This window comes from Neolamprologus multifasciatus, chromosome 23 (assembly GCF_963576455.1).
Source record: "Neolamprologus multifasciatus chromosome 23, fNeoMul1.2, whole genome shotgun sequence".
Lineage (NCBI taxonomy): Eukaryota > Metazoa > Chordata > Actinopteri > Cichliformes > Cichlidae > Neolamprologus > Neolamprologus multifasciatus.
In genome coordinates, this window is record NC_140460.1 from 20903707 (window position 1) to 20930483 (window position 26777).

The 26777-nt window shown below is 39.8% G+C and overlaps 1 protein-coding gene and 1 long non-coding RNA gene across 4 annotated transcripts in view; one reads left to right on the forward strand and one right to left on the reverse strand.

Annotated features, from left to right (window-relative positions):
* Positions 1-26777, reverse strand: part of LOC146491485 (prolactin receptor-like) — a 60848-nt gene that overhangs the window by 26722 nt on the left and 7349 nt on the right. The window contains exons 1-3 of one of the 3 annotated variants that reach the window (XM_085152473.1): positions 6519-12227; positions 4599-6273; positions 4412-4521 (exon numbers count right to left, since the gene is read on the reverse strand). In XM_085152473.1, coding sequence (XP_085008599.1) covers positions 4412-4502 — 91 coding nt within the window. In that variant the 5' untranslated portion in view covers positions 4503-4521; positions 4599-6273; positions 6519-12227. Of the gene's footprint in view, positions 1-4411; positions 4522-4598; positions 12228-26777 lie in introns of those variants that run through there. The other 2 variants (XM_085152472.1, XM_085152471.1) reach the window with 2 other exon arrangements.
* Positions 13071-17502, forward strand: LOC146491486 (uncharacterized). The gene is made up of 2 exons (XR_014872468.1): positions 13071-13461; positions 15747-17502. It is a non-coding gene; the product is annotated as an uncharacterized LOC146491486 (long non-coding RNA).

Sequence of the window (26777 nt, forward strand, 5' to 3'; positions counted from 1 at the left end):
GTGTTTTTTCTCTCTGTGCCATATGACTTTTAAAATTTTAGAAACGGATATATATAAAAACCATCTATTTTTTCTAGATTGTAATTCTTGGTGAAATGATGCAAAACATAACCATAAAAAGATGCTCCTGCTGTTGATCACAAGCAGGTCCTGCAGTCTGGCACAGGTAGTCGCAGCTTTTTAGCATTTGGCTGAGCCTCCTGTAAATGTCAAAACAAAAGCAGACATCTGGATATGAAATAAAGCAAATACCATGTCCAGCCACACTGATTTATTGAATGCCAGTTACACACACACACACACACACACACACACACACACTGAAGACATCAAACTAATTTGTTCTGACATTTGTCAAAACCGTTTTCGTTGTCAAATGCACAAACAGTCATCCGAGTAGAACAAAGCCAGACAAATCACAGAAGGCTGATAACACTGCAGGGTCAGAAGTGCTTCACAGCTAAAGTTTGAAAGGGAGAATGAGATTACAGCCATATGTCATAAATAAGAAAGAATATAAAAAGGTTTACTCGTAAGCTTCCTGGGATATTAGTTGTGCAGAAAACAAAATGTCTATAAACACTTCCTGCGTGAACCTATACTGCTGTTTCTGAGCCAGGAGTCAGTCAATTAAGCCTGTGATTTCTGAAGGAAAATGTCTGGATATTAGTCAGTTATCAGTGAGCTAAATGACAAGAGAAAGCATGTGAGTCATACAGCAAGAGTTCAAAATTAAACTTAAAGTTCGCAACTTGCCATATTTCTTGATTCTGATTGAAGCAAGCCACTCCTGTTACTGAAAATGACCAAGTCTGCGGTTCAGAGCAGGTACAGTCACTGAGAGGGAGCAAGAGAAAATCTCTGCAGGGGACTTAAGATAAAGGCTGCAAATTAGCTGTTGTCACCAAGCACCAGTGTGCAGGACTGAAAAGTGAAACCTGTGCTTAATGGTCACTCGAGGCTGGCTCCAGAAGTGACTCAATCCCCAAAGACTCGCACATTAAATTGACCAGCTTTACAGCAAAAATGAACTTGTTTACAGCGCGATATAAAAAATATAAGGCTTTGCTCTCCATATGGATAATTTCCACATTCATAAAAACAGTGTGTGTGTGGGACGGGAGTGGAGTAATTGGAGTAATTGCATTTATTGAACTGGACCTTTGGATTGTGTTGGTGCTATTAGTGCTTTTTGGAGCATTTTAAGTAGAATTATCTAACAAATAATGTGTCTTGCTGTGCTGGTACGGGGAGTCCATCCAGCAAGTGTGCAGTGTAGGGCTTTTTTTTTTTAAATCTATGCACACAATATCAAAAGAGAAGCATGGAAGAAGACAGCGCTGTGTGGTTTCTTCTGTAAACATCCCCTCGTAGACAGTTGGTCACTAGTGGACATTCCAGTTGCCTAGGTAACTGATTGACTATCATGACTCAGAGACTGAGGACCCAAATGCAGACTCATGAAACAAATTGACAATTTTAATAGACCTTTTAATGGATCCAAACAAAAATTATAATAGCTTGAAGAGGCAAGCAGAATCCAAAAGCTTCAAAAGCACAAGGGAGGACAAAGGGAAGCCAGCATTATTTATAGACACACAGGGTAATCAGGTAAAGGTTGACAAGATGCAGCTGAACATAATCAGGACAATCAGAGAAGAGGAGAGAAGTAAAACAACACCACGAAGAAAACAGGAAGTCAGGGAACAACTAAACAGGGACAAGAATGAACTTTAAACTGAAGGATGCGATTAATTAATGAGAATAATTAATGTCATAAAAACACACACAGAAACTTGTGCTGAAGATAAATGAGAACTCAAGGGTTGAAGACTAAGTAGTCAATGAAAACCCAAGCCTCAACTATAAAGGTTACCCACAGGGCATAACAGTGACACGTCATGACCTATGGGTTACGTTATCTGCAGTACATCACTGCTGTCAAGTGCCTTTGGAAACAGCTGTGATTGGCAAATGCAATCAGGTGGTGATTCAGCAAGTGCTTGATTTGCTATTGCTTTCTGTTCCCTTGGCCAAGCAGGCATTTTCAAAATAAGTTGATCATTAAATTATCATTATCGGTTATCGTGGGAAGCTAAATTTGATTATTCATGTAGCTGTACCTCCATACTGTGTGTGCCTTGGGCATTTCTTCAAATTAGTTCAGATGCAAACTAACCCATCAAAACACCAAAGTCAAAGAAAGACATTAACTAACTAACCGAGGAAGCAGTAGACAAACAACTCTCATTCCTGCGAATTAGAAAATACTGCTTTTGTAGTTGCTTTGGTTGGTAGCAGATTGCCAGGGTTGCTTGTGGTTTGCATGAAAGTTGCAGATTTGTCTGCAAACACCTGCAAGCTACTCACCAACTGGTTGTAAAACTGTGAGAGACTGCAGTTGATGGTTCCTGAGGGATCGCTGACTGGTCTCTAGGCTTGTGTAACTGAGACCGGTTACACGCATGGCTAAAAACTGTTTTGCTGCTGATAACACTGCACCCTCTCATCCATATATGAACACTTCTCCCTCCAAAAAGCCAATAAAGAAAAAGCCAAAAGATGGAAATGTAATTATTTGAGCAGAGCTGGTTTGTTCCACAGAACTGAAGTTTTCGTTTGCTGCCGTCTTTTGTCTCCTAAGGCATTTTGTTTTCGATAAATACACCAGAGCATACATACTTGAATTGCAGTGTTGAATTATTCACTCAGTGTAGCCTTGGAAAGATATCTCTTCTTCCTCAATGAAAAGTAAGTTATTCAACACATTATAAAAGCTGAAGCACAATTTTGTAACTCAAATTGTGGCCATGAGATAATCTCTTATTGTGCTGTGTGTATCTTCAAACACAATCATGAATTCTCACCTAAACATCACTCAAAAATCAGATCAGAAAGACACAGACAAAGCGTGTTTGTGCAGGCCTAGAGATAAACCCGTGTGATGCTCTGAAACATGAGCAGCCATCAGGTTTGTGAGTCATCCTGCCTCTCCAGCTGAGGTATCGATGAGCTGCCGACATGTCCATCTGAGCGGAAAGAAATTGTCAAACTCAGCTGGCAGCCGTCTGAGGCTGATCCCGTCAGACAAAGCTGCTGCTGTTCTGAGTTTATTTTTAAATGTTCACACTGACTCCGATGTGAAGGTTACCGCAAAAAATTAACTGGAAACTTATCAAGCTGATTGAAAGTGCCCATTACGGGACTCTCTGTGCGATTTAAATTGTTTAAAGACATGAACTCAGTAATCTTGAACAAAGCTGATGGACTGCTCTGTTAACAGTTATTCCCTCGCCAAAGGGAGGGAGTAGGTTATCGGTTCTATGTGGTTGTCTGCTTGCTACCACAGTTTTCACAGGCTCCACAGTTTTCAAGATATCATATTCAAATTGTGTGATGGTAGGTACCAATAACAGCTTGAACTGATCTCATTTAGGTGAAAACTGGATCAAGGTCACACCAATCATGAAAATCTGTAAAACGTTTATATTACCCACAATTTTTTACCGATCATCTTCAAACTTCAAACAACAGCATAATAGACCTTTGCCGACACGAGAAGCTAGGTTGGTTAAGTATTTCACCTTGTCCTTCATCGTTAGCGCTCAAGATCAAAGATGACCTTGAAAAAAAATTTCAAGAAACCATATTAAGTAATATATCATATGAAAGGACATAAAGAGAACTGTACGACACACTTTGTATTTTTTCAATATGATTCCCTGCAATGTCACAATGATGCAATAAGAGGCTGGCATCATCATACTGTAAAAAAAACCAAAAACATAATAAAGATCAAAGCTTTAGTACAGCCATTGCCCTTTAGGGATAGCTGTGCTCTCTGACTGCTAACAGACAAGACAGTAGAACAAAATGCCTCCCATAATAATGACAGTGCTTTTCAAAAGTAAATATAAGGAAGGATAATGTAATTAAAAGATTCAGAGAGTCTGTAAAATCTCTGTAAAGAAAACACGAGCCAGCAGACCATCATTAAATGTTGGTGCAGTTCAGGCGCCACCCGCAGCACTGCCTTAAAAACTGATTCTGTGGTGGAGATTGCTGCATGAACTCAGGAACACCTCTAAAGGCAAAACTGTCAGCAGTAAACACAGCTCATTAAGTTAAAACTCTACCGTGTAAGGAAAAAAATGGACCCAAAAACATCTTCTTCAATGCGTCTGAGCTTGTTTAAGATGGCCTGAGGCCAAGTGGTGCGGGTCTGACCAATCAGAGTCTGAGACACTTTTTGAAGCTCATGTATCCTGTGGCCTCCAGGCTAAAGAGGAGAGGGACCATCTGGTGTGACATCAGCACAGGTGAGCAAACAGTTTTGAAAAAAAAAAAGAAAACCTGGGCATTAAATAAATATTTTGTAAATCATTTGTAAATCATTTGCTCTCAGACTCACCATGGTTGTGCCTTTCGGTGTGAGCGTTGTTCTGGGCGACGATCCTGCCGTAACTCATGGGAGGAAGCAGACAGAGCAGCAGCCACAACATCTCAGAGCCCTCTGTTAACCTATCAACACAAATAAACATTCAAATATGAGCTGGGGAAAAGACCTACTAAACACCTAATGCTCCTAATGCACTTACTGCGAGAAAGTTTAGTTTCCATCTGATAACAGTGAAGTCTATCTAAGTCCACTTGTCTAAGAGTCACATGTTCAATTTTAAGGGGCATCAGTGAGTTCACCCTGCAGCTCCTCAAGTCCAAACACAACAGCTTTGCCTCCTCCAGTCATGAGACACATCACAAGGGATGAACCCCCCCTCACTTCCTCCTTTCTCCCATCAAATCAGTCCTGAACAACACTGCCGCCTCACCAGATTCCCATTAAAAACTTCATGCATTCCTAAAATTACAACTTCTTCCAATGAATTAATAAACGTATGGGAGAAAAAACTCATTTAGATTTATCTGTTTACCTCCCAGTGTTGACAGTCTTCCACGCGTTTGCAGAAGGAGCAGAAAACAAAATCTGCCTTGGTGCATGTTACACAACAATAAAACAACAGAGAAAAACACTGTTCATTGGTATGGAAGTCCATGAATGCCCAAACTGGAATGTGATAATAATTAAATTTATTTAACTGAAATGGACTTGTAATAAAAAACTAAATAGCAAACAGACAGGTTTTGCTCATTAAATTATCCAAAAAGGATGTCCTCATCTATTTTTTTTGACCATTTAACTGAATGAGATGTAACACAGCACACAAAATACTCAGTAATCATAGAATTAACTTTTTATCCACATTTTTAAATGGAATTTATAAAAGAAATTGTCCCTTTTTAATCATTATAAATGCAAGTAATTGCCTTTACTCTTTACTTTTTAGCATTCTATGCAGTGACTAACTGTAAAAGCAGATGCTTTAGCCATTTGCTAATGTGTAGCATTTAGCTGTTTGGTAACACAATGCCACAAGATTCCCAGGAGAAGACATGCCAGCACATTAAGCCCAATATCCGAATGTGAAATGCACAGAGAAAAGCCAAAAACCCAACTCAGACTCTACAGGCCTCAGCTGGGATGGGAAATGTTCAAGTCGATGACAGAACAATTAAAAAAAGACTAAACAAGCATCACTTGTTTGGAAGAGTTTTCAGGATAAAACCTCTTCTATCTAAAAGGAACAGGGTAGCATGGTTTAGGTTCACAAAGTTGCATCTGAACAAACCACAACACTTCTTTAGCAATATATTTTGGAGAGACAAGACCAAAATGGAGATGTTTGTTCACACAGCACCGCTTTTGGAGAAAACCAAACACAGGACACCTTGCAGTCAGTGAACTGACCATAAACTCCTCTATATACCAAACTATTTTAGAGTCAAATGTAAGGACATCTGTAAGGACCACCAGCTAAAGCTTGAAAACTTGGTCATGGAACAGGACAATAAACCCAAGAACAGCAGCAAATCTCCAACAGAATGGCTGAAAAAAAATGAATCGAGGTGTTGTAATAGCTCAACCAAAGTCCATACTTCAGCCGGACCTGATTCTTCTGGTGCAACTTTAAGCAAGCTGTGCATAAAAAATTACATACAGACAACAATAAAGTGAGATACTGTTAAAGTCATACAGAAAACAATTCACTCTGATTTGGTCATGTGCAGTACAGGTGATGCTGTCTGCATTCCTGTTCACTTTGTATAACTGGGTCATACTACCTACAGAAATAGTCTGACTATTCTGCATTAGTTGGACGTATTAGTAATGGGCAGGAGAAAGAGAGCACCATGAAGTGGTCGAGGAGGAATCATCTGCTTATAAATGTGATCAGGATGTTAATGTGGTAGAGGAGTGCAAGTACTGTGGCATGCATGTTAACATAAGGCTGAACAGTTGGACCAAAATGTATACAAAATGAGGCTGTAAAGCTCCGTATCCTCTGGAGATCCTTATATGTGTGCAGCAAAATGCTGGAGACTTTCTATCACTCAGCTGTGGTGAGCTCAATGTACTTTGTTGTGATCTGCTGGAGAAGCAGCATTGGAGCTGGTGACACATACGGACTGAATAAACTGATTACGATGGCTGGCTCTGTGATTGATTGAAGACTGAAAACTTTTGAAGTTGAGGTGGAGAGGTCACTGACCAAACTGTTATCTGCCGTGGATAATCCTGACCACCCTCTGCACCACTTACTGCAGATAGTGGTTAGGAGTGAAGCACCTTCTCTAACAGGCCATATGTTATCACCAACTCTAATTGGATTATACCTGTGTGACCTGGCAGAGAGGAATCTGCCAGCTATTATTATAGTCCTTGTACTACTATGTTACTATAATTTTATTTTGACTTCTAAGCTCCTAAGCTACTTAAGCATGGCACGTAGTTTTTTCCCATGACTGCATTGTGACATTTTGAAGGACCTACCGAAGGATCTGAGGCTGTGAACTAACTTTTATGGAATCAACATTTCTGACAGACCCAGACCCAGTGCTAACATGTACATGGAGCCAGAGGGCAGAAAACAAGAGGAATTGGTAATTCAAATCAGTTGAATTCATTTTCATTTCTATAGTGCCAATTCACAACAATTCACCTCAAAGTACTTTATATTGTCAGGTAAATACTCTAGAAATATATCCCCAAATCACACAACCTCCTACAACCAACCACTTGGCTACGATGAGAGAAGAACTGCCTTTTAAAATGAATAAAGCCCCAGCAGAAGCAGGCTCAGAGAAGGGCAGCCATATGGTGAGAGGAAAGGAAAGTGAGCAAAGAGAGATTGGAGAAAAGCAAACTAGAGGAGAGAGGCCCAAAGTTTACTAATAACTAATAGTTGCAGAGTGGTGTACACAACGTAGAGAATGAAAAGAGTTTAGCGAAGAAGAAATGGCCAGTGCATCATGGAAAGCAAGAGTATATCCTTCAGTGTGCATATTTGTTTAATATGAAAGGTGAAGGACATATTCTGGTCAAAAATGACTCTAAGATTCTTCACAGTGTTACTGGGAGCCAGAGTAGGCATCTGGTTGGATACCATATTTCTAAGATTTTAGGGCTGAGTATAAAAACTTCAAATCTGCCTGAATTTAGAAACAGAAAATTAGAAGTCTTCCAAGTCTTATGTCTTTAAGACATTCCTGTAGTTTAATAACTAATTTTTGTGTGTTAAGATGGGTATCGTCTGCATAGCAATGAAAATGTATGCCGATTGATACTATGCTGTCTGTGAAAACCAGCAAGAAACTGCAGATCTCTGAACTAGTTAGTGGTGACTTAGTAACTTTGTTTGTAAGCCAGAAAGACTTGCTGAAGCTGTACTTATTTTTTAGAGAAATAAAGTCAAAGTCTGGGCACTAGACCTTGGTCTGTAAAATCCAAAATTGGTTGTTTCAAATTAGCAATTGAAAGCTGGACTACCCACTAAACTGACAAAACAACCTTGACAGAACAGATATTGGACATGTTTTTGGATATTAAGTCTAAAATATTGGCACTGTTTTGAAATTTGAGGGATTTTTGCCCATGTGTAAGGTAAGATACTGACAATTTCTTCTTTTACGGCTCAGTCTGATGGGTTCATTTTCCCACAGCCGATATTACATGACTTAAAGTCAGCGGACTTCTTAACTTAGGCTTAAATATGACTCCAAATAGTTAAATATGCATTACAAACACATCTTCTGAACACTAAAAAAAGAAAAACTTGGTGTAAATTCACTTTCAAATTCTGGATGATTTCCAAGTTGCTGTCTTTTGTTCTCCTCTGTAACTCTAACAACTGCTGATGCTCATTCGCTCCAGCTTACATCAGATCTTATTTATCTTTCGAAAAGTGAATTACCCTGCAATGTTTGCATGACCCACAAAGTGGTTTAATAGTACTTACTGTCACCAGAATCCTCAGAGACTAGTCAAACCATCTGGATGAAAAGATTAAAACACTGTTGGAGAGACTTTGATGTTTCTAGAAATAAAGTGCTGCAGTATTTCGACTTGTCCCCTCACAAAACATGATTTTTTTAATCAAAACATATCGTTGCCGTGACACTGACCTTTAGGTTGCTGTGTTCGATAACATCAACGATATCAGATATTAGAGGGTCTGCTCAAAGCGCATTACTTTAATCAGCTTACTCCACTGAACTGTTTCCTCAGAACCTACTGAGCATGTGCGAGAAGTCATAGATGCACATTTACACACACTGCTGAAGGATCAGGAGAGTGGATTTATTGATATGTTTTGGTGGTTTTCTCTGCAGAGGTAAAAACATAAGTCATTCTCAAGACGTCCTGTGATCGAGGGGCAAAAAGAAGATAAACATTTTCTGTCATATCTATGTCTTTCTATTGAGAATGAGGGTCTTCAGTAGGAAAAACAAAGACTTGTAGTCTAAAGTCACTAATAAGCTGGTTGAATGCTGGATTTTCTTGGCACTCAGGAACTATTGAGGACTACTCAGCTGCAGCTTCCTAGAATCAGCTAAAGTGACCATAAACAGATTTTTCCAGGAGCTCGGCAACTTTGCAGGGTCTAAATGTGGTTTCTGGCCTGGCCGCCGACAATATTTCAGAAGTGACAGTTACCTGTCAAACAACTACAAGCCTCATTTCTGATTACCTGCACTGACTGTGAAGTTTATTTCTCTTTGCAAATTGTAGAAAAAACCACGAAGTTCCCCTCAGCAGGTGGATGCAGTGGCATTAGGCCTACATGAGGCTTTCACCCAGGAGTCTGAGGTTCCATCACCTCTACTACTTCTACCACCACTTGTTTGTCTTTCATCCATTTTAACTTTTCTGTCTTTAGTTTTTTTTTCTTTGTCATGTTTTTCTTCTTCATTTTCCTAACACGCTCCAGATTTCCACTCCATGTCTCCTTTTCATTAATGCCTACTTTCTACTTTTCCTTCATACCATATATCCATATTTTAATCTTAGTTTGTTCTTTGCTTTTTCCTTGTGTCCCTAATTTTTTTCTGATCTTTTGGATCCATTTCTTTTCTCAGTGTTTTTTTTTCTTACCTTCCTTCTTACACCTATATTGTTTACACTGTTTACTTCTCCTGTTCATCTGCCCTTATGTACTTTTACTTCATTTGCTTTCACCCCATCTCCTTATTTCTTTTTAGTACTTTGTTTAAATCCTTTTACCTGTCACGTTCAAGCTTGCCTTCCTTCTTTCCATGTTATCCACCTCCCTCTGCCTTTCTTTTACTGCTCATAGCTGACCCTTACATATAGCTGATTAATGCTTTAAGCTTGGACTGAATTTCTGGGCCGTCCTGTTGCTGACAACTGTATGGGCATGAACCTCCATTAGCAACACGAGACATGAAACAACAGGAGGAAACAGTATAAATAAATCTGTCAGCCTCCCTCATCATGACTGCGTGAAGCCTGTGTGACATTAATGAAGCCACACGGGGGCTTAGGGCCTTTAAAGTCTGGTCTTATGAAGGCAAAGATGACAGAACTGACATGCAAACAGCAACAGTAGCAGCAGCTCAGCTCCATCCTCCAGCTCTAAGACAACAATCACAGCAAATAATTCCCGCCTTGATCTCACAGGATTACTGCGAGGCCTTGTTGGTTTTTATCTGGCAGCCTCGGCTCACCCTGACACGCCACAAGGCGCAACACGACCGCCTCAAAAAGCACAAAAAAGTCTCGGTTTCTAATCCCTCGGCATCCCTCACCAAACATCTGACCTACAAAACAAGCCAAACACTTCTCTGCACTTCAGATTTTATGTTTATGTTTATCATACCCCATGCTCTGTATTTAGGGATTTAAAGGGCTAACGCTTGAGATAAAATAAGCTCTTTGTGTTTTTATTTTGAGGCAGTTCAGTTGGTTTGCAGGCTAGGGTTTAAAAACACCACCTCGTTAGAACTTCAGTTAACATTTTTCTTAATGGGTTTTGTGATCGTTTTGCATTTTTGTGCAGTTATTTGTGTCTCTTGTGTGTCTTTTTTAAAAATCTAGAATATTTTTTGCATTGCTGTGTCAGTTTATATCACTTTAAGTCTCTCTGCCGTTATTTTGTGTCTCTTTTGCAACTTTGTGTGGCTGGTTTGCTTTAATTTTTACTCTTTGTGGTCTTTTGCCATTTAATTGTGGTTGTTTTATATATCACTGAATTTTCTTTTGTATCTCTGTGTCTTTGGCATTTTTATAGTCATTTTGTATTTCAGTGCTATCATTTTATGTCTATTCAGTGTCTTTTTGAATCTTATTCTCATGTTGTGGTCAGTTGATATCACTGGGAGTCTCTCTGTAGCTCCTTTGCGCCTTTTGCCTGATATGTATCCCTCTAGAGTAATTTGGTGTCTCTGTGGTCTCCTTCCATTGTCCACTTGTGTTTATTTCACATTTTTCTGAAGCCTCTTTGTGTGTTTTTCAATTCATTTGTGGTCATTTCCTGCCTAGTTCTTTGCATTTCTTAGTGTCCTCTAACAACTATTTGTGGTTCTTTTATGTTTCTGTGAAATTGTTTTATCTTGTTGTGGTGAGTTTATATCACTTCTCTCTGTGATCATCTTGTATCTTTTTGTTCGGTGCTTGGTTTTCTTTTGAGCGTCGATTTATAGCTGCTAGATGAGCTCTGAGACTTTCCAAAAAATATTACATCTTTTGACTCAGCATCTCTGCCCTGTCTGCCACTACACACTAGTGAACTATAATTACAACTGAAAAACAAGCATCATTTCAGTTTCAATGAAAAAACGTGACGGCAAAGAGAATCCTCACGTCCACTGTGAGCTAATCAGTCACATGGATCTTTTTTTTTTATGACTAAAGCAGATTTCTTTCGATCTTCATCATATTACTGCTGAGCAATTAGCTAACTTACAGCTTCCTGTCACGCAGAAAATATCTAAAAGCCTGAGGGAAACATGCCAAATGAGCTCAATGCATGTGACTCTCTGAACTGGTCTTTTTCTGGCTCACTGTTTGCAGTTTAGCCTTAGAGGTCCTGCACAAACTGAGGAATGTCCACTGCTCTTCATTCATGCTCCCAAACTACAGAAAAGCTCTTTGATGCTGCTGCTTTGTGCTTCAAAGTAGACACCAGTTTCAAGTGAACATAAATTATTACAAGTTACAATGTGCCATTGACTGCTAATGTGCCCTTAGAGAAAGAATATCCAACTCTATTACAGAACTTGGATATCTGGGACCTAAATTCACTGCAAAACCTGATGTTTTTCAAAGATATGGAGACGACCCTACCCAGTAAACATCAGTCAGTAAATTATCACAAAGGCTCATCTCACATTTGCCACTAAAATCTTGATGATCCCCGAGACGTTTGGGAAAATATTCTGTGGAGCGATGAAACAAAATCTGAAGTTTTTGGAAGGTTTGAGTCCTGTTACATCTGCATAAAGCTAGCAGCATTTCATAAAAAGAACATCATTGCAACAGTCAAACATGGTGGTGGTAGTGTGATGGTCTGGGGCTGCTTTGCTGCTTCAGGGTGACTTGCTGTAATTGATTGACCGGTGAATTCTGCTTTCTATCAGAAAATCCTGAAGGAGAGTTTACATCTGACCATCAGTGCAGTTGGGTTATGCAGCAGCACAATGACCCAAAACACATGAGCGGGTCTGGACTTAAATCCAATTGAGAGACTTTGGCATGACCTTAAACAGATACTTTAAGATTGCTTTTTTTCCTCCCTTAATAAATCAAATCATCGTTTAAGAAGGTTAGGATATGTATTTTTTTCTAATCCATTCTTCTTTTGCAGCATTTATTAGATATTTATTATTATTTATTTATTTGATGGTTTTGAAAAAAAAAAAAAAAAAAAAAAAAAAAAGATTTGATGGTTTTGTTACAGACTTTTCAAAAAAGTGTTTTGCTTTTCTTTCACAAATGTGGGGATTAAATTGTGTTAAAATGCACAAAATAGTGATGTCATGTTTTGTGACGAGGATCCAGGCACAGAGAGACTTGATGAATTTAAGAATCTCATGATTTAATAAAGAAATTTGCAGACTTGCACGGAGATGGTAAAATTATGATGACTGATAACGCAGACGAAGACAACAGACAATGAGGACAGGGAGGAACGGGGTTTAAATGCACCAAAGTGACAGTCAGAGAGAACTCAGGACAACATTTAAGGATGCAGGGACTGACAGAAACAGGTTTATCTTGCCTGGCTGGGCAGCTCTCTGGGTGCTCAGCACCCCCAAAAGCTCTGATCCTAGAATCGCCCCCGAAATAAGGCATAAATTATGAGAAACTTCTGCACAATGACTTCTTTTTGAAACCAGGTAATTCCCCCTTTGCTGGCTGTTAGAAACAATACAGTTCAACAGTACAGTTCTAAGGCAGTTCCCCACTGGCTCTAATGCAGGTTTGTCCAAGTGGTCTTGCTGTATCCCTGGCAAAGCTGTCACTCAGCTGCTGTTGTTGGGTAAAATCAATGTCAGTCACTACGCTGTCTCTTCTTTTCAGTACCATCAATAAGTGGAAAATTAATTTTCTACTCAGCAGCCTTATGTAGGAAACATTAATTAAGTTGTTGATGGGAGACTGCAGTTGCAACACGTAATCAGTTATAGCTAAAGTTCATCTATAAAAGGTGCTATCTCTGTTATAAGCAGGCACGTGCAGGTGGGGGGGCTAGAGGGGCTTGAGCACCCGCCCCTTTCCTGATGGGTGCCCAAAGTGCCCTTTTGTTGAGGCAACTTTTTAAAAAAAATATTATTAATTCTTTTTTTTAATGTGTGTGTGCGTGTGGAGTCCTGTCTGTGCCCCTCAACAATAATATTTAACTATTAATCACAATTTTGCTAAATAAAAGGGTCTGGCTTGCATCAGTCACATGATCACATTTAACCAATGATCGCCCTTGACGGCAGAACGCGCTGGTTACGAGCCGGGAACGAGCTCACAAAGAGCACGCGCATTTTTTGCGGTCCGGAGTTGTAGGAGAAACATAAATTAACTCAGAGACACAGACTGATGCGACAAAACCAGTAAGTAGGTGTACAGCGTACACTGTAGTGTATAGCACACAGGAGTATTAGCTTATTACGTACACGTTGGTAAGCTGTCTTGTTCCAACTGACGAACTGAAACAAACGAGCGTGCTGCGTGTGCAACAGCGTGACAAACATTACCTGTCCTTTTATTAACTGCACAAGTAGTGCTGGTCATAGCTGCTGGCTGCCTGTGTAAGGCTGTCATGGGTCTGTAGTTCTGTCCACCGTTTTAGGGAACATATTTAGTTTTAAAGTAAGTTTCTGGGCTTTTCCTGCCTTTCTGGAGGGATTATATTTCACTAAAAAATGATCTAATATGCATGTCCACATAATTATGCATTATTATAATTATAATATATTAAAAAACACACGCTGTATTTTAAAGAACATACATTAAGAAGCAGATTATATTAGATTTATATTTTAAATAAGACAAAATTTGGATTTTACAGCAGTAAAATTATTGTATCTCTACAGTTTAAAAATGTAATAAGCTTTGCCCCGGCACAGAGTGGATAATGAAACAAATGGAATCATCATAAATACATTATTTCATATTTATTACTTCCCCCTCCTCATTGCTTTATTATTGTAGCTCTAGTAATAAATAATAATGTAAGGATTCTGGATCAGCACCGTGATGCCCATAGAATATACAGTATTCTGAAGAAGGTCTAAAATGTCACTGTGTGTGCGTGCATGTGTGTGTTTTATGTATATGGATTTTTTAAAAAAAATATTACTCATGATATAACATTGTCCAGACATGCCTGGTAAGGACATGAGGAGGAAACAGTAGGAGCTGTGTGAGACTACTAAAGGCAGTGGATCCCTCAGCAGCTGGATTACAAAGAGCACATGTACCAGTTGTACCAGCTATAACATTTTTCTCTCATCATTTTGTTATAGATTAAGTGCAAGAGTTGTTAGGTGTGGATTTTTAAATTATAGTTTATTGCAATAGCAAGTTGTGCCTTGTTCTCAGATAGACAGCAAGTGGAGAGTGATATATGAAATGATGGGATGGAAGTAGAGCTGGGCGATATATCGAGTTTTTAAAAAACATCGATATATTTTTATACGAGATATAAGATGTGACAATATCCTTTATATCGATATAGTCTATGTTACGTTATAACTATACTTGTGGAGCCGCAAGTTTGCCTCTGTTTCGTCCACTTTTGTCTTTATGCAACGTTACTCGGCCTCGCCTCTCCTTCACTGAACACAACTCCCCCTCCTCCCCCATCGCTTCACCTGCAGGAAGCGACAAGATGGACACGGCAAATCTCCGTTAACGAGTTACTGCACATCGCCCCGTGCGTGGGGCTGGACGCCGTCAACGTGTTAGCTAGCTAACCACGCTAACGAGCTAACGCCATGCAGCCCAGAGGCGCTGCACAGCCTAAAATCCTTTCATTTTCTCAAAAGTTGACAGTGCGCCTTATGTATGAATTCTGGTTGTGCTTGATGGCCGCGAACCGATTTTATGTGGTACACAGCGCTCAGCAATCTGTCAAAAAATGTTTTAGTACGACTTCGGTAAGCTACGGAGCTGCACCGCTTGATGGATTGTCGGAACATTACGGCTACCGCGGAGCCTCGCGGAGTGATACGTACTGTGCTTCAACGTAATATTACCCTACTGTGTATAAGAACCATAAATGGCACCTGTTAAGAGACGTGGTTACGAAGAGGATTTCAAACTCCAGGCTGTCAGTCACGCAGTAGACGTTGGGAACAGAGCAGCTGTGAAATCTGTCTTTGTTACTATGCTCAGCGTCTGTTAGTTTACATTTTGACTGCACAATTGTGAGCTTTTTGTTATGCACAAAAACAACATTCTTTTCTTTTATTTATGGAGCATTATTATTTAATAAATGCTCATAATTTATTTTTGAGTAAATTTTATGTACATCTATGCTCTATGTTAATAAAAGTGCCTGTGTGACATCTGGGACACAGCTTTGACTAAGAACTCTCTTTTTGTTCTTACTTTATGGCTTTAAAAAAAAAATAAAAAAATCAAGATATATATCTTATATCGCCGTCCAGGTAAAAAATATCGAGATATGAATTTTGGGTCATATCGCCCAGCCCTAGATGGAAGGAAGAAGAGAAGCAAAGAGTGATTCACAGGCAGAGCCTAAATTATTTCTCACAGTTTTTTGTTGCCTTATGGTTCCAAGTGCTGTCACCAATCTTTGCATTTTGTTATTATCTCATGACACTTGTTTAATCAGCTACCATCTCTCCTATGGACTTTTTAATGTCTATAGTCTCAGATCAACACAGCCCTGCCCTCCAGCACTATCCACAGCAACCCCTCAACAGCAACATTGTACCCATCAGGTAAAACATCGGCTACGTTGGCTTTGCCTTGTTGCCCATATTAGATTCTTGATGAATGTGTGTTGTTGTTATTCAGCCTGGTTCAATGTGCCCCTTTTTAACCTTGAGCACCCGCCCCTTTAAACCTCTCTGCACGGCCCTGGTTATAAGCATCAGGTTACTTTGGGCAGAAGTAACCTGATGAGGTCCTTGACCTGGGGATTGGCCAAATTTAAATCAGCTAAGGTTTGATGCTACATAAAGTTTTTTATGAACTTTATGTAGCATGTTGTAGAGTACAGCATTGCTGAAAATGAAAAATTATTGCTTTGTCTGTATTTCATGTATGCCTTATTTAATGGAAATCAATGCCACAGGTGGTTAAATGTGTTGGGTTTTTTTGTTGGGTTTTTTTAAATCACAATTGTAAAATGCATGGCTAAGGCTCCCATCTCTAGGCCTTGGCTAATCAGGAGCTTTGTGGTTTGATCTGCAGCTCCTCCGGCAATATTAATTGTTGGGTAATTGCATTAAAATGCTCCAAAAGGCACCAATGGCACAAACACGATTGAGAAGATAAGTTAAGTAATGCCAATTAGCGGAGACGAGGCAGAGTTAGTCGCCCTGCATGATAGATACAGGGCTTAAAAGTTAGAGAGTAAGACGCTGTGAATGTGGATTGTAGTAAAACAAACAAACACGTGCCTCTGAGAGAAGGAAATCACTCTACATCTAATAGTTCATTTACTATTCGTAAGTTGAGAGAAAGACTCTGCAACACGAGACAAACTCATGGACTGTGGAGTCGAGTGCATAATATGACCACTGTTATCATATTTAAGGAAACAAATAATTGTGTATTTTCCCCAGAACATGCTGTTGACCATAAAATATGAAATCTAATTATGTTTCTGAAGAATTCAGCGAAAGAGCATGAGGAGGCTCTGTGCATGATTGGTTTAATGACCACTCATGTGGTAGTTATGATCCAGTTATACATTTAAAAAGTTTTCTGGACAGGGGGAATTGAAATCAGATTATCTTGGTTCTGTTGTAAAAAATAGACACCAAAACACTATTTATCAATTTAGGAAGTTAAGTCGTTAGCTCACCCTCTGACATTAACATACATCTCAACAGATGTGATGAGATCACAACTGGGCAGCTGCAAGTGAGAGATGTCTGGTGGTGCAAAACCTGATTATAGTGGTTCGACAAGTTAGTGCCAAACAGGAGGTGTTGTTGCTGGAATGCTTGTTTCATAACATGGGTCACACTATTTGAATTCTGAACCTTTGTACTTTTAGACTGTTCCAAATGCACCAGCAGCTAGAAATTTGTGCTAGACAATAAAGGAGTGAAATTCTACATCAGTAAGTGAAATATTTTTGCAGTAATTCAAAGGAAGCATCAAAACAAATTGTGGTCAACAATGTGTGGTGAGTAAAGTCAATTCGAAAGTAAAGTCCTTTCGAATGCGTGCAACAGCTATAATGGAGCAAAAGCTTCTTGGATTCTCTGTTAGTATAATTAACCTCAATCAAGCACAGAGCAAGCCATATTAATTGTTAACATGGTCCAAAAGGAACCAACAGCACAGACATGGTTGAGAAGATAAGTTAAGTGATGCCAATTAGCAGAGACAAAACCCAGTGGATGGCTATCGAACTGAACCTGCACTGAACCTGCTATTTGAAGTGCCCCGAGTTATAGAAAACTATTGATTTTTATAAAAGTACAAAACCTGTAAATTTGTTGAAAAGAATTTCACATTTGTTGTAAAAACAAGAAAAACAAAAAACAGACTGTAAACATGTTCAATTTACCTGAAAAGTGGAACATTTTAATATGGAAGTCTGTGAAACTCTAGGTTCTATAGACTCCCATGGTGATGTCAATATATATAGTACGACGCTGTGCAAAAAGTCTTGAGCAAGAAAAATGGATCCTGTGATTTACCGAAACATACATGCATACATGGAAATAATGTATATAAAATCAAAACAGAGTTTGACTTTTTCTATCCAGGCATGATTTTACTGCATTGGCAGTGTTTGGGATCAATGTCATGGTAAAAAATGAAGCCATTCCTAATCAGATGGTTTTTCATGGTGAATCAAGATGTGATGGTACGTCTCTGTGTTCTTAATTCAATCATTTGTTTAACCACGAACCATGACAGAGCCTCCACCGTGTTTTACTGATGGCTGTAGACACTCACTGTACTTCTTTCCTGAACTTCTCCCTACATACTGACAATGATTTACGCCAAAAAACTTCAAATCTGAATTCATCACTTCATCAGACCTGTTGCCACTGATTTACAGTGCAGTTCTTGTTCAACTTTAATACCTCAGCCTTTTCTCCCTGTCTCCCTTCATTAAGAATGTCTTCTTGACAGCCACTCTTCCACTGAGACCATTTCAGATAAGGCTTCAATGAATACTAGATGATCAACTGAAGACCCAGATGCATCTCTCAGGTCCTGCGTTAGGTCTTTGCTGGATTTTTTCCTGTTTTTTGAGGACATGACTTTCAGATAGGGCTGCTCGATTATGGCAAAAATGATAATCACGATTATTTTCACTGAAATTGAGATCTCAATTATTTGACGATATTTATTTAACCCTTTAAGACCTACCATAGAACCAAGTCCGCCAGAGCTTATATTATTTTTTTACATGTTGTAGTGCCATTTGTGGGAGCATTTCAAGTGGCTATACATCAATACAACTGTTATAGCCCATATTTTAATAATATGTACAGTGGGGCAAAAAAGTATTTAGTCAGCCACCGATTGTGCAAGTTCCCCCACTTAAAATGATGACAGAGGTCAGTAATTTGCACCAGAGGTACACTTCAACTGTGAGAGACAGAATGTGAAAAAAAAATCCATGAATTCACATGGTAGGATTTGTAAAGAATTTATTCGTAAATCAGGGTGGAAAATAAGTATCAATAACAAAATAACAAAAATACAACTCAATACTTTGTAACATAACCTTTGTTGGCAATAACAGAGGTCAAACGTTTACTATAGGTCTTTACCAGGTTTGCACACACAGTAGCTGGTATTTTGGCCCATTCCTCCATGCAGATCTTCTCAAGAGCAGTGATGTTTTGGGGCTGTCGCCGAGCAACACGGACTTTCAACTCCCGCCACAGATTTTCTATGGGGTTGAGGTCTGGAGACTGGCTAGGCCACTCCAGGACTTTCAAATGCTTCTTACGGAGCCACTCCTTTGTTTCCCGGGCGGTGTGTTTTGGATCATTGTCATGTTGGAAGACCCAGCCTCGTTTCATCTTCAAAGTTCTCACTGATGGAAGGAGGTTTTGGCTCAAAATCTCACGATACTTGGCCCCATTCATTCTGTCCTTAACACGGATCAGTCGTCCTGTCCCCTTGGCAGAAAAACAGCCCCATAGCATGATGTTTCCACCCCCATGCTTCACAGTAGGTATGGTGTTCTTGGGATGCAACTCAGTATTCTTCTTCCTCCAAACACGACGAGTTGAGTTTATACCAAAAAGTTCTACTTTGGTTTCATCTGACCACATGACATTCTCCCAATCCTCTGCTGTATCATCCATGTGCTCTCTGGCAAACTTCAGACGGGCCTGGACATGCACTGGCTTCAGCAGCGGAACACGTCTGGCACTGCGGGATTTGATTCCCTGCCGTTGTAGTGTGTTACTGATGGTGACCTTTGTTACTTTGGTCCCAGCTCTCTGCAGGTCATTCACCAGGTCCCCCCGTGTGGTTCTGGGATCTTTGCTCACCGTTCTCATGATCATTTTGACCCCACGGGATGAGATCTTGCGTGGAGCCCCAGATTGAGGGAGATTATCAGTGGTCTTGTATGTCTTCCATTTTCTGATGATTGCTCCCACAGTTGATTTTTTCACACCAAGCTGCTTGCCTATTGTAGATTCACTCTTCCCAGTCTGGTGCAGGTCTACAATTCTTTTCCTGGTGTCCTTCGAAAGCTCTTTGGTCTTGGCCATGGCGGAGTTTGGAGTCTGACTGGTTGAGGCTGTGGACAGGTGTCTTTTATACAGATGATGAGGTCAAACAGGTGCCATTCATACAGGTAACGAGTGGGGGACAGAAAAGCTTCTTACAGAAGATGTTACAGGTCTGTGAAAGCCAGGGATTTTCCTTGTTTGAGGTGACCAAATACTTATTTTCCACCCTGATTTACGAATAAATTCTTTACAAATCCTACCATGTGAATTCATGGATTTTTTTTCACATTCTGTCTCTCACAGTTGAAGTGTACCTCTGGTGCAAATTACTGACCTCTGTCATCATTTTAAGTGGGGGAACTTGCACAATCGGTGGCTGACTAAATACTTTTTTGCCCCACTGTATGCATTAAGTCCATAGTAATTACATTAATTGCAAAAAAGTGCAATAAACTACAAAAAAATTGAAAATCGTTTTTGTTTTTTTTACATATATTTCTACTTGGAGAAATTTAAGAGGTTTATCCCTCAAAACTTTAAATACAAAAAAGTTTGCAAAGAAAACAGCATGTGCATCAAAATAAACTATTTCCAGCAGTGCAATTCGAGTTCTAAGCATCCCAGAAACTATTCAGAAAAGTCAAACATGACTTATAAAAACACCAGTATAGGCTTTTAAGGCCTACAAGTAAAAAACTACATTTTCCGCGAAAATGACAACAAGCTGATGGCATAAGATGTAAGTTTTATATGCAAAAAAAATTATTGCGCTAGCTTACATGGTTCAGGTTCTGTAAAATAGTTACACAAAACGAGCGTGCTGCTCTGACCGGCTTTAAAGGGTTAACAATAATAATGTATTGAATAATGACTTTAAAAAATAATATAAAATAGTGTGCAAATACTGATAACAGTGCAAATGTTTGCAATAAATGAAAAATGTAAACATCTATGTTTAGTGAACTTTGCAGTGTTGCTCTGTGGTGCAGCTACTACACCGTAGCAAAGTTTACACACTGTGTCTACTTGATCCACGTCTGACTCCGCGAACCCATAATGTTTCCACACCACTGAAGTTTTTTTTTTTACCTCTCTTTTCAACCAATGGCAGTCACTCTCCTCTCCAAATAACTTCTGCTTAGCTTTCCGAGCTTCCCTCGGGTCCTCTTAATTGTTGTGACGCGTGTTCGAAATGCAGAGATGTGCGCTCGATTTGCCACACGGAGCAGCGCGAGAGTAAAGCATGAGGGAGCTGCTAATAATCGGCTCAGTCATTTTTAATGATCGTTGAAAGCCCAGTTCAATTAATTGAGCGGCCCTACTTTCAGATACTGCCCATCTGCTGTATATAATTCTTCTTTTGTTCTCCACTCACCTACATTTTTAAGGACACATTATGCCAAATTTCATGAAGCTCGGCCAACAAGAACAGGAAAAGATGACCTTAAATGAGACATATTCATGTTCACCTCTATGCACTTCTACATATTCTCTCCTCTGGACCAGGGCTACAGACACAGAAAGATAAGCAGATAAGTGTGACTTCTGAAATCTGAAGGTTAACTATTATAACCCTAAACCTGCATTCATTTCCCCCCTAAACTACCCCTAAATACCTACAGAGTAAAGCCTCATTTCAAGGTAAAGAACAAAGCTTGAGAGTCTGTCATTTAAGACCATCAGGTGTAAATGCAGGTGGAGCAGGCACCGATATGCAAACAGGTGATCAGCAGCATGGCAGCAAAATAGGAAGTGGAAATCAGAGAAGAGCATGTGCCATGTCTTCCTCTCCGTCTTTGCTTTCTTATCAAATCGAACTTGATATTTCCATTTCCAAACACTGCAATCTTCATACTGCACAAACAACTGCAGTGATACACATGCAGGAAACAGGAAACCAGCTCAGAGCAGAGCTGTGAGTCAGCCCTCTAAAGTAACTTTGCTTGTTTGCACTCACACATATTGAGCGGTGAGATCCCAGGCAGTGAAAGCAGTCATTCCCTCGGGCTGCAGGTGCTAAAAACTAAAGGAGCTGCTGGTCCACTCATCATTGAATTCTTCCTAATACCCAATTTGTCTCAGGCAAAGATGTTAGAGCCCAGCTGTAGATCATTTAATAAGCTTTTATTTATTATTGTATTAATTAAACACTGAATCAGAATTTCTCTAAATACTACAAAAAAACTGAAATGTAACGTCCAAAGCACTACTGAAAACAAAAAGGGAATTTAAAAGTGACAAACAGCACAGAACCATGGGACTGTGACAAAAGCAGCTTGAATAATATTCCCTGTGTGAGATTTACCAATGGGATGTGTTGACGAGAAATCAGCTGATGTGGGCAGGCACTGAGATCAGCTGATCTGAAGAGGATTAAGGTTGAGCGTCACTCTGTTGACATTCTGAATTTATGCTCAATTTGTAGGATGAAACTGCTTCATCTGTTGCTCTGGTTGTACGTGTTACAGGGATGTGTAGAAGGATATACGCTCCGCATGTGTGTGTATGTATACACACTGAAGTCAGGTATCATTTGCTTTCTTTAGTTATTTTTTGTCATACCTTAATAAAGATGGAAATAAATAGAGAGAGAACAGTGAATAGTAAAAAGTGAGCACCTATTAGCAGATTCCGAGGACGAGGGGCTTCTCTGAAAGTTTTCCCATAAGGGAAAACAAGGCTAAATGTCACGAACCGGCATTTCACAGTGAATTATGGAGAAAAAAAAAATCTTTTAACATAATTCACTCAACTATTATTCACTGTACTTGACTAAATCCCAGTCAGAGGCAATAAAGAGAAAGAGAATAATAACACAACAGGTCTGCTGGCTTATCGTAAAGATCATAATTATAATTATCTGAACATTTTTATCATTTAATTTGGCATAATAATTATTTAATTTAATAAGGTTGATGCATTTAAAAACACATCCTTTCTGGGAATTTGCATGAAATTCAGGTATAATTTGAATGATGAATTAAAGAAAAACGAATGTGGATGGGGATAAAAAGGTCAGGCTAACAGGTGTTTTTGACTCTGAAGGGGCCTTTACTGTAGGGCGCTTGCAGCGGCAGCAAACTAGAGACTCAGGTAGCAGCAGGAGAAACAAAGGGAGCACCGTGAAAAGTTGACAACCATCACCTATGGCAATGCTCCACTCACGGAGAACCGTATGTAACAGGTTTGCATACAGAAACTTTCTTGTAGATCAGGGATGTAAAACTCATTTTACATTGGGAACCATATGCAGCGCACTTTGATCCTAACTGGTGAAACTCCCCTTTCTGTCAGTGTAAAGTAGTTAAACTGCAATCCCTGAGATATCTTGGCAGTTGAAAAACAAGTGCAATTTCAACAGTATGCCTCAGTTTTAGGATCTGATCATGAAAAGCTGCTGTAGTAAATTAAATAAATGTGTCAGCGTGGCTCTTTGGGCTTAAATTGTAAGACATAAATGTGAAAAATTATTGAAAGACTTGTTGTAGCTCATTGCCTAGACATCCCTGTTATAATAAATCAGAACTTTCCTGTCGCTTGCTTGTTTGTCTCTTACTTTTATTACTGTAGTATGAATGACTGTGGGTGAGCAGAACAAGCTGTAATTTGTATCAAAATACAGTTAAAAGTCTAAAATTTATGTCTTTTGTCACATTTTCCAAAGCTGTCCAGTGGGAAAGATTGGAGTCTTTGGCAGGCTAATTTTGATCATTTTGAGAGCTTTGTGGTTAAAAAAAGAATATATTTTTTTAATCCTGATTATCTCGCTTTCAGTTTCATTAGAAGGGGAAATCGTTAGTGAAATTAAAGACCCGATTACTCACCCAGTCTTAAGGGGATCAAATGCAGAGTGAAACATGCCGGTGGGAAGATTAAAGTCGAATAGACTCTGTTATTCCTCTGGTTTGCATCTCTGTGAAGAAGGATTCAAAATGCAATGGGATAATGAGCCCAAACACGCCTCAAAGCTTTGAAGATCAAAGGAGTGCTGACTCCACGGTCACCTGACCCTGACCTGGCATTGTCATGAAGACTGAAAAAGATAACTCTCCTTGCGTGGCAAGTTGCTATGTGTTTCTCATCCTTTCATTCTGATGACATGCAGGTATGCAGCCAGTGAGACACAAAAGAACACAAAAAAACAATTAAATGTTTCCATGCTGCTGTGTCTGTGCAAACCTGTGATTGTGAGCTTATAAAAGTGGTCAGGGGCTGCAGCAGACATTCAAAAAGCCATTAAAATAAACCTTATCTCCTACTTTAAAAGAATAGGGCTACTGCATCTGCTGCTGCTTCGTCACGGCGCTGCGCTCCCCACAGGCGAGGCGCTGACCTTTAAAAATTAAGTTTCTAATTACATCCAAACACACAAGCAGGAAAATACGGGCTGAACAGACGTGTAGTGACTTTAACGAAGGGAGTACAAGTTTATGTATCACTGTACCATCCAGTTTATCAAACCTGACGAAGGCACAAAAGCTTGATGACTTTTAAAGAGCAACAAAAGCCCAACAAAGGAGGTGGGTGGTAGGGGGGGCTGTAGTAGGCGGGCATCTATCGACCACACACTGGTGAAATTCTGCCCCCTGTTGGTGATGGTTTTAGTTAAAACCGCAGAGAAAGTAAAGCCTTCGTCCTACCCGCTGCTGTTGCCCTCGTGGTCGGTGGTTCACGCCACAAGTGACATCACATCCCCTGGCACAAACCACATTTTGGTGTGTTTTCAGCCAATCGTGCATCTCTTGATTTTTATAACAAGTGCATAATAAGTTCAAAGTCAGGTTGCTCTTCACTGTTTCAGTGATATATCCACACAGAAGCTCTGATATATCCCTCTAATTAAAGAGAGGAAAATCCTGCAACAGCTTAAAAAGCTGAGACTTTTAGGAAAAAATCTTCCATATTGGGTGCTATACAACCAATGGTGACGAAGGAAAAATGTGTCTTTCCCAATCAGTCGGTGGGTGTTTGCTGAAGGCTGCTGCCTGTCGTTAGGTAAAATCGTCTTGCAAAGAGGTGCTGAGTTTGCCAGTAATTTACAAGGAAGATGCCAATTTGTGTGCAAACACTTACTTACTGCTTACTAATCATCAAGCAGTAGTAAAACTCAAAAAGTAGCAGTAGGAAACTGGAAACAGAGAACGCCCATAATGAATGTTTTATCAAACACGTTTCAAAAGACTCAGCTTTTACTTTGAAGTCTGTATTTCCAGTTTGTGTTTCAGCTGATCAGAAATCTCAAGGAGTTTCTTGCTAACCGGCCCAGGAATGACACTTTACCTAGCAACCATGATTATGAGTTGATCCTGGACCAGTCTGTAGGCCTGTGTGACCAGGGCCTTCTTCACTTGATCCTACACTGTCACCAAAGTTGTGTACAAGTTAACAACACTGCTAGCATAATGGACAGGTTTTTTGACAGGGCTCCCGTCACAAATGCAGAGGTTGAAGCATTGCAACATCATGAAGATTTTCTCGTAAATCAAGGGGGGCTAGCAAAAAAAGATTGGGAACCACTGATATAGAGGCTTCAAAGTAATTGCCAAGAGGTGTTACCAAGATGGTTGCCAAGCGCTGAGAGTTTGTTCCAGAAAGACTTTAATTGCGCTCCATATTTTTCACCCTTTTGAGAGCTGCTGCCTTATATATTTATTTTTCAGTTCTGGATTCATGTACATTTCATTTACAGCTTAATCAGAGCAGCATGACTTGTTTCTTTCCAGCCTGACATGTGTATGTGTGTGTGTTGTGAGTGTGTTTGTGTGTGTAAGCGATACAAGCTTTACTTAAGAGTCCAAAGGTCAGCCTGCGAGTGCTTTGTCTTATTTATTTTTTTCTAAACAGCTTTTTTTCCGCAGCGTATGGGATTAGCTGGCTGCCCTATGTTGAACTCAGACCGAGACAGAAAATCCTCAATTCACTGACCCGCTCCGACAATCCAGTGTAAATTCTTCAAAAGAAAAGCACACAGGCCACAATGAAAACGTCTGGCTTTAATGTTGTCACTTTTCTGCTCGCTGATCTGCAGACCATGCTGGAGTGAACAGACACCAGAGGCTGAACAGCCTGCAAATGACAGCTGCTCAAGCACTAATGCCAACCCTTTAACAGCCAAAGACGAGACCTGAAAATCCTTCCAGGAATTAACTTGTGTTCACATTCCTGTAAAGTACAAGAACATGTTTCTGTCACTCTGTGACCACGGTTCTAACTGTCATGTGTAGTGATAAGTCTTATCTGGAGGATGTATGCTGCTCTGTGGTTTCCATTTTCCACCAAACCATCACAGTGCCTTGGGCAACGCACAAAGGAAATATAGATCTGAATGGACAGGGGTGTTCGATCCACAGGAACTCACATGTTATGTTTGGTGTTCAGCGTTATATAATCCTGCATGTCCATGTTGACCCAATCCCACAGCCATCTTTGATGAACACAGCCAGAAAATTGGAGTCTGCTTGAAACAGCTTGAATCTGAGCTGAGAGCCTTAAACACAGTGTGTGCTCTCGTGATTTTGTTGTTTAAGAGGCCTTAAACGTATTTAGGTAAAGTTAATAACTGAAAAAGGTAATAACACAACTTAAATCAACAAATCTGAATACTTCATGACTCTACTATAGATTTCAGGGCACTGAAAGTCGGGCACAGTTCAGTTTTCTGGAAGCAGAACAGTCCTCTAAAATACTTTTAAAGTGAACCTGCGTTGCTTTTAAATAACGAGGTCAGTGACTGTACAATTAATCCCCGTGAGCCAAATGCTCAGGGTTTAGGATGCTGTTTCTTTCTTTGTCTTTTTTTCTAATGTCACAGAGAGTGGGTATCCCAGCAGGCAGTTCTGATATGGCAAAAGATGGCCATCTTTTGCCATATCAGAACTGCCTGCTGGTCAAACTTTCACTTTAATAGTGTCAGCCAATCAGAAGAAGTGCCTCAAAGAGGAAAGAGCTAAAACAGGTTGTTTCAGACAGAGAATGAGCGGAAGACAGCATCTGAGTTTGGACGACAGATCTGG